We start from the raw sequence: 8,710 nt of genomic DNA, 5'->3' as shown, positions 1-8,710 counted from the left end.
GGTTTGGCAGTTAGACGAGCAAACTATATCAAGCAAGTTTCAGTCACAATTCATATAAAAATCACTGCTTATAATATTTCAATCACAGTTCATTTAATGATAGCATATATTGCTTCTCTTGAAATATTTGGAGATGTCCATTCTTTTTCGTTTCAAATCACCTATGTCAAAACAAAATACACATTAAAACAAGTGATAATATGATGCAGGGGCATCCTGGGAGTCATTTTATTTGATCTGTCTTGCTTTGGTTTGTTTGGGTCTAATAAGATCATTTAACACCATTTGGGATCATTTAGATCCATTTTGGAAGTTTTCAGGTCAAGTTGTCAAATATTGTCAAAATTGCACAAAAGTTATCAATGTTGCATAAAAGTTGTCAAACAACTTTGTCATAATTGTCCAATTCGTTGTATTTGTTACAAACATGTTAGTTGGAAGGGATGGAAATGTATAAATATGTAATACCAAATCAAATTTTGGGGTTGGAGAATATGAAGAAGAAGAAAGCCATTGTTTTTGTGCATTAATTTTGAGTTATTCCCCCGTTGCAACTGCTCTTTGAGTTTGTACGGATTGTATTTTGCATTTAATGATCTTAAATTGGGTTAAGATGTTAGAGGAGTAAATCACGTTTCATTTGCAACTGGTCTCATTGAATTTCATTAAGATTTGAGGGAGTTAGAGCAATTTTGGTGCAAACCGTTCTATTTAGGAACTAGTTTTTGAAAAAAATCCATAACTTTCTTCAATCTCACTGAAGCGATTGGATTAGTTATTTGTTTTGTGAAAGTTATTAATGGTTTTTCTTTGCATTTCATAGCAAGACAATCTTAAAAACCTAGTTTCATGAGGGTTTGATGAAATAATGCATTGTTCTGAATTGTCCAATTGGAGTAATGGTTAGATGACCTTCAAATGACTTGGGAAAGGGCTTGGCAAGCCATCATTTGCATAAGATTGATCAAGATGAATGAATGTACATCTATTAGGCTCAAGGAGTAATGTGCCTAGAATGATGAACTAGGCTTGAATGTGAGGATCCATTGTGATAGAACTTGATTATTGTCTTTTCTCTGCATCACAATACTCAGTAAAAAAAATTATCATATCTATTCTTACTCACGACCTATTCTGAATCATCTGTTTGCATAGAAATATGAAGACAATTGTGTCCTCTCGGAAATGGTGTTCTCAGATTAGGAATGCTTCATTGTGCATATCAATTGACTTATAGACACAAATATGAAGGTTTGGTTTTTGTTTCAGTGGAAAGTTACATTTAATAATTGATTTATTTTCCTTTCTTAATTGATAACAAGTAGTTAGAAGTGGTTATTGATTTAGGTAGTTCAAACTACCTTTCAACTAAATACCTGATACGAGTGTCTATTTTAAGAAGAATAGAGAAAATTTGAAAAGTGTTGTGGAGAGCTGAAACACGTAAGACATTAAGAGGCATTGGTTGTTGTTCAGAGTTGAATGATATCTTTATCTTTCATATGGTGGAAGAAACATATTGTTGAGTGCAGTAAGCAGTCTAATAAAAGGAAGTTGAATAAATGTCTTTCCTTAGTTGAAGTAAATAAGCCTATGATGTGAGCATCGAATAGAATATTGATTTGCAAACTTCTACTCAAAAACATATTGTGATCAAGTTATTCCTATTGTGTTTCAAAGTTCTTTTATTACAGTTTACCTTCAGATTATTGATTCTTTGTAAAGTTGTAAACAGATTTCAGAATAACAGCAATCGAATTCTAAATTTGCTTTACAGATTAATGAAATGTTCAGGTTGTGAGCAAGGTTTCATACCAATTGTTTTGGCTTTCAGTTTTTGTTGACAACATGTTTGCAGTTTATCAGTAGTAACAAGTTGAAATCATATTTTAAAATCTGAAAGATAACTTGATTAAAGATATCAAAAGTTGTAACTTGTAATACTTCAATTTTGAAGTAAGAAATAAGTTCATCTCTTGTAATTGATTTATGGTTGGTGCCACTGGGTTGGTGCTCAAATTGAGAAAAAAAGATTTGTAAGGATTGGTGCTCTTAAGCAAGATAGTTGATGTGTGTTGTTGCCCTCAAGTCTTGTACATGTTAATTTCGTGAGGCTGGATTAGGACAATAGATCCTAGTAGCTTTTCTCAATGTGGTTTTTCCCACACTAGATTTCCACGTATCTTTTCTTGCATTGGCTTCTTTGTGTGGTGCTTTCCTTAGAGATTATAGTTTTAAATTACATTTACTTCATAATTTTGTTTAAAGTTTTTAATCAATTTTAACTAGTTCATCAAAAGATAAATTTATTAAGGATCTAAGATTTTATCTACTCCCACCCCTCTCAATAGTAGAATTGTGTTCTACAATTCTTGCAAATGATTCATGGGCTTAAGGGGTTGAACAAATAACTCCAACATGACAAATGAATTTTTCTTGTTATCTTTTCAAACCCTTGAGCATTGCACAAGACTACTAAGACATATCTTTTTTGAAAAGACGGCCTATTGGATGTAATGTTGCCAAGGAATACTTTAACAAGGGCTTTATTTAGGTCAGGCTCTTAGGGCTTCCATTTGAATGCTAGGCTATAGAGATCATATAAGGTATTGCCAATTCATTAGGTCAATTTTTATCTATTGATGATGTTACGAAATCTATGAAAAATCTAGTTTTTACTAAATTTTGTGTTGATAATAATTAAGTGCCACCAAATGCCATAAAGCTATGTTCCAATCTTGTGGTTTGGAAGTAGAGAGTCTAATACAAGTCCTCACATATTTGCCTTCATTGCCATAAAGTTGGACACTTCACCCATTAATTCCAAGATACTAAAAAGACACCATATTCAAATAAGTATCATTTCATCCCTCAAGCATGGAAAAGAATTTCAACATGTTGAAGGTACTTAGAGATTAAAGAGCACTCTACTATGAGGAATGAAGGAAAGGAATTGGACACTATAGTTGACGATCCAATAAAGAATTTGTGAGGGTGGAAACTAGATGTTGTGCCTATGTGTCCTTTTGTTGAGACTAGATCTTCATAAAAAGGCAAGATGCCCATACAAACCAATATTTGACTCCACTTTAAAGTTGTCTAGAGATATTTGGATTCAAAACTCCATGATTATTGTTTTGACTATCTCTTTGCCATGGTTTTGTTATTTGTTTCTTGAGGGCCCTTTTGGTTTTAAGGCTCATTTCTTTGTTGGTTGTAGTCTAATGTTGTTGGTACCTTTTCTTAATGATCAAGGTTTTGGGATCCTTTCAAAACCCTCTTCTATTTATCAACCCTATTATAAAAATGTTTACCTCATAGAAAATAATTATTATTGGCACGGCTAATCCTAGAGACATGTATATAGGCAATGTAGGTGATTACAGATGTGGATTTCATATAAACTCCTCCACACCTTATTGTTAGCAACTCTATAGTTTAATCTTAATTTCTACATTATGACTATCAAGTCATCCTAGATCCTTGTACATAAGTGTAAGTACATTTCCCCTTGTAATGCTTATCCCAAAAGAAACTAGCATTTTTTAGAGAAACCTAATTATGTGTTAGACATTAATTCTACCTTCATGCATAAAATTTTGTTGAGAAAGTGTAAAAATGTTTGAGAACATTTATCTATATCGACAAAGATAAAAGCAATCGATCAAATAGCTAGAGCTCCTTGATAAGGATAGAAAAGCTACTATTATAAATTCCATACCTTTTGAGGACAATTGTTACATAAAGATCCCAAGATTCATTTTGGATAGTCTTAAGAGTCCATGGCTAGATTCAATTTCAACGGGACGCAATAATATATAGTAATATTCTGCGATGATGGCTCACCAGTATGAGATTAGAAATAACTGACATGCCTGTAATCAAGTGCAAATTGAGGGAGTTGGTCGACTGAAATTTCATTTATCCTTTAATCTTCTATACGATGCATTGTCATTGCTCACACATATTATATTTAAGGGCCAGTTATGCTTTGATTCTTAGTAGCACTTACATAGGAGAATTAGAAAACAGGCATTTAAGAAATTCTCATACATGTTACATTGAACTGAGTTTGTAGTCTTCAATTGTGTATGCAGTGTTTTCTGCTCCGTTTTTAGTTTAGCCAGGAATTTTATTGTTTTTAATCAGTTTCTCTAATATGATTTTTTTTACCTGAAATTTGGAGCAATATATCAGGCTTTGTAAGGCTTTTTTGCAAGATATTATGAAAAATATTTTTCTACTTTCGAAGGCTGATTTCCATCATATTCCAACTTACACTAACATAAAGTCAATTAAGCAGGTTGCAGAACAGATGAACAGAGGTCAGTTTCTTATAGATCTAAAATCAACAAATTTAACAGCTCAAAAACTTGGCATTATACACAGAATGAGATGTAAAATAGTAACCATCCAACACTCAACGAACTAACATGCATTGAGAGAATCCTGGGATGGCTTTCTATGAAGAATCTTAACTCTCCAAACACCAACAATAATATGTAAGTGTTCTCAATGTATCTCCCTTAGTTGTTGTCAATGTAAGTGTTGTAGATCATAGAATTTCCTATTTGAGCAAGAAGCCCTCAAATAAAACTCACAGGAAAAGGTGGACATTTATGTACAATCTCTTATCACCAAAACAGTTGTGTTAAGTTGTGAACCTAGAGCCTGAACATACCGATTGCATTCGAAGAACTTGACACCATAGGCCCAAGATCACATAATTTATTACATCTGATACCATTTCTTGAGAGGTCCAGTTTCATGTCGTTTTGTAAGCCCAACCATGATTGTCCAAGTAGGCTTGAACAGCTTCTTTAATAGCAAAATTTGGTACCAATTGTGAAGCTTGGAGTGGCTCCCGTGTAATTGGGTCAAATTTCCCAACCTGAAAGATTTTTTCCCCAAACAGTACTTATTGAGAAAGCATCAGAAGTTGCCTCACATGTGAATTTAACTTCCTATAGAAATATAATAAAAATATCCTATTAGAATTTTACTTCAGAAATTGTATCACCTTTTGGATATGTTCCAAAATAACTGCCCTTTCATACGTAACCCCACTAGGAGTGATAACTGGATCACGAAAGATGTCCAATGTAATTTTGCAACACAGGTACTCAGGTACCTATATTGATGATCAACAAATAACTAATATTAGTACTAATAGATCAGCAAAATATCTAAAATTATTCTTTCTATAGGCAAAGACTTTCCCAATATTAGTTGATAGTTTTTGTTTTCTACCTCGGTAGGAATGTCTGCCTCTGCTGCTTTGTTAAATACATCAGAAAGGATATCACAATGTTCCTTGTAAACTTTCTCTAAATCTAAATTTGATGAATTTTGACGAGATATGAATTCTCCTTCCAAATTAATTGATTCTAAATCACCATCATTCGTGTTTTTTATGCTCCCATTAGATTGACTGCTATGTATAATGGTGCTCTCATGTTCTTGCTGCAAAGTCCTTTCACAAATCATCCTGCAATTTCAAAGCCCATTTATATCACAGATAAGTCGTATACAAGCTACAAGACAGAAGTCATTACACCTATATGCAGAATATCAGTGAGAATTCATGAGTGTGCCTCAGCATATATAGCCTGTTTGAGAGAGAGATCTCATTAGCTAAGAACATTGTATTTGCACATATTTCCAATGCCCAAACATAACCAAAAACATGTTATGGAGAATCAAATCAAATTACTTTGACATGTACCTTAACTCTTGCTGCTTTTTCAAACGAATGGATGAAGCAGACTCCCATTCTAAATATCTTGCTTTTGCAAGTTCCTGCCAGATTTCTTCCACCATATAACTCGATGGGTTTGCACCTCTCCCAAGATCCAATGCCTATCCAGATTCAAAGACAATACATTTCCATTAATAATCCATTAAAGCAGCTTCTGTAATGTCCCCTTTTATTTAACCTGAGAATATAATTAAATGATTAAAATTAAGTTGTCAAAAAATAAATAAATTAAGAGATGACTAATTTTGATTATTTAAAAAGATCATAAAAATAATTAATTAAATATTGAATAGTCCTAAGCTTTTCAGGATTATTCGTATTTAATTGATTAATTGTTGAACCATGATTGTTTAATAAAGTGGCTTATTTTATGTCAACAGAAAATTTTGGAAGGGTCACTTTATTAGCAGGCAAATGAAATAAAAGAAATATTATAAGTCACTTATGAGTAGTTTAATATTTAAAAGTGATTTTTATAATTTATAATTCAGCAAGTTCTAGGAGGGCTTTATAAGGAGAATTGAGAACTCATTTCAATTATTCTTTGTTTTGATATTTTCTATTGAAGAGCTTCGAGAGCTTTTGGCTTTCAGATCAGCAAGCCCTAGGACAAAAATCCATTTCAGCCAACCTTGGTGGATTCATCCAGAATTCACAGGTGTGCGGATTAATACGGAATTGCAATGATTTGTTTGCAGTTGCAAGCATCAGTTGTTCCAAGTATGAATTTATGAAATTTGCAGGCAAATATAAATTTATGTGTCGCATGTGCAAATGAATATATCATCACAGAATATTGCACAATGTGTGTATAATGAGATTGGATAGAAAAATTAGTATTGTGTGTGCAAGTGATATTGGATTGGGGTTTTTGTGTGTGGAGTTGAAAGATAGAAAAATAAAATATTTATTGTTGCCGAGTCTCTTCCTAGCCATACCCTTTTGAAAACTAATTGAATGATATTGAATAATCGGATGAATTAATTACGAATATACAACCGAATATAAAGGAATTACAAGACGGTGTTCTAAAAAGAACGAACAATTAAACTAAAGCTTCAACATGAAGCTAAAACGCTTAAAATGCTAAATAAAGCTAAAAAGCTAAACACTAAAAAACAAACTATGCGTTCTTATAAAAGAAGCAATGGTTGCACTTAAAAGACTGAATGAACTAAAAAGCTAAATAAGTCGACAACTAAGATGACGAACTAAAAAGCTAAATGACCATTAATAGAACCACTATAAGGTAACCGATTAAAAGAATTAATTATTCTAATACCCTCCCTTAATGGTCATTGTATCAACCAAGTACCCAACAAAAGACACCACAGGGCTTTTGATCACAAAGGCAAGAACCCTCTGCTACTGTGGAGACCCTCCCAAAATCTGCAAAGTGTTAATGACCAAGAATAGCTGATTCCGTCCGACTAATGTAACCCTCACATGCAAATTACTGAGCTTGAAACCATGATTTTGACGAAAAATTGGCAAACCCTCCAAAGAGCAACAAACACGATTTTGACAAAAACCATAAAAACTTTTTGCAGAAGAGTATTGAGCATTGTTTTCTCCAGCAACTCCAAAAAACTGCAAGATACCATGGTTGCAGATGTTCGCCCCAGCAACTCCAGGTGCGACCCAAACCTGACTGCAACAAAGCATGATTTTTAAGGAAAAAACCATCAAACCTTAAAAACTGGATTTCACAAATCATCGTTTTTTTTCAGAAAAAAATGATAAAAACCCAAAGATAGTAACACCCATCATAAATCCAGATAACCAAAATCTCACGTGAACTTCACAAATTATAGATGAATTTTGAGGACAAAATTGAAAAAAACCAATGGCCAATTTTTTAGGAAATCGTGAAAATCTTCTTAACAATTTTTTAGGAAAAAATCATGAAAACACTCTTAAGACAATTTTTCAATAAAAATCGTGAAAACCCTTGGACAATTTTTCAAGAAAATTTGTGAAAACCCTGTCATGATTTTTTATGGCAAAAAAACCAAAACCCAACAAATAATTTTTAAGGAAAAAAAATTATTAAAAACCTAGAATAATTTTTTGAGGAAAAAAATTACAAAAACCCATAAGTAATTTTTTTTTAAGGAAAAAAAATTACAAAAGCCCTAGCCGGCAGGAAGAGCAGAAACCCACAAAGCATGGTATAAAATCCGTTCAAAACCCATCGCAAATAAGGGTCTTCCAATTGCAAGAGAAATAAACACACCACAATCTACAAACGTGGCACGTAATAAGCTAGATTGAGAGTTTCTCTCTCAAAACAAAGAACAACCATTAGGAGCCAGAAAATATACAGTCGCGCGGCATTAAAAAACACGAAAACCACACGAGTTTAAAAAACCCACATAATCGGAATAATGTCGCGTGAGCATAAGACGTCACCATCAGAAGAAAACTGCAGAAATCATGAAATAATCGCATTGCCAAAAACTGCAGAAATCGTGAAATAATCAACATCGCCAAAAAACTACAAAATTCACAGGAATTTTTTATTTTCATGCTGAAAAATCGTCGTCAACGGAAAAATCACTTTGACGAAAAACTGTCGCCACGTCACTGAAAAAAGCCCCCGAAATTCGCTGCCCAGAAACAGAAAAAACGTGGATGCACATTAGAGGTCGCGAAAAAGAAAACACGATTTTGGAAAAAACCCAAAGCTAAAAAACTTTTCGTTGCCACAAATTAGGAGTTAAATGCGGCAAAACGTGGCCGGAATATTCAAAAAATCGTGCAGATATTCACGCGACCTGCATAGGAAAAACATTTTTTTTCCAAACCCTTGAACCCAGCAAAACCCTACAAAAAGTCATGAATTTTGCCTAGAAGAAAATCCACCCAGAAAATTTTCAGAAGAAAACCCTATTCGATTTTTCTGAAAATACTTTTGAAAATTCCTACAATTTTTTTCATAAAAAGAAAAAA

At 33.1% G+C, this 8,710-nt stretch overlaps 1 protein-coding gene across 1 annotated transcript in view; it reads right to left on the bottom strand.

The window, feature by feature from the left end:
• Positions 1-4,316: 4,316 nt before the first annotated feature.
• The window catches only part of LOC131036744 (E3 ubiquitin-protein ligase CHIP), a 100,648-nt gene continuing 96,254 nt past the window's right edge, over positions 4,317-8,710 (bottom strand). Inside the window, exons 5-8 of the mRNA XM_057968714.2 lie at positions 5,726-5,859; positions 5,251-5,488; positions 5,021-5,131; positions 4,317-4,891 (exon numbers count right to left, since the gene is read on the bottom strand). Of these exons, the coding sequence (XP_057824697.2) occupies positions 4,766-4,891; positions 5,021-5,131; positions 5,251-5,488; positions 5,726-5,859 (609 nt within the window). The 3' untranslated portion in view covers positions 4,317-4,765. The remainder of the gene's footprint in view (positions 4,892-5,020; positions 5,132-5,250; positions 5,489-5,725; positions 5,860-8,710) is intronic.

The sequence above is a fragment of the Cryptomeria japonica genome, chromosome 3, assembly GCF_030272615.1.
Source record: "Cryptomeria japonica chromosome 3, Sugi_1.0, whole genome shotgun sequence".
Classification (NCBI taxonomy): Eukaryota; Viridiplantae; Streptophyta; class Pinopsida; order Cupressales; family Cupressaceae; genus Cryptomeria; species Cryptomeria japonica.
This window is presented reverse-complemented; position numbering and strand designations above follow the sequence as displayed.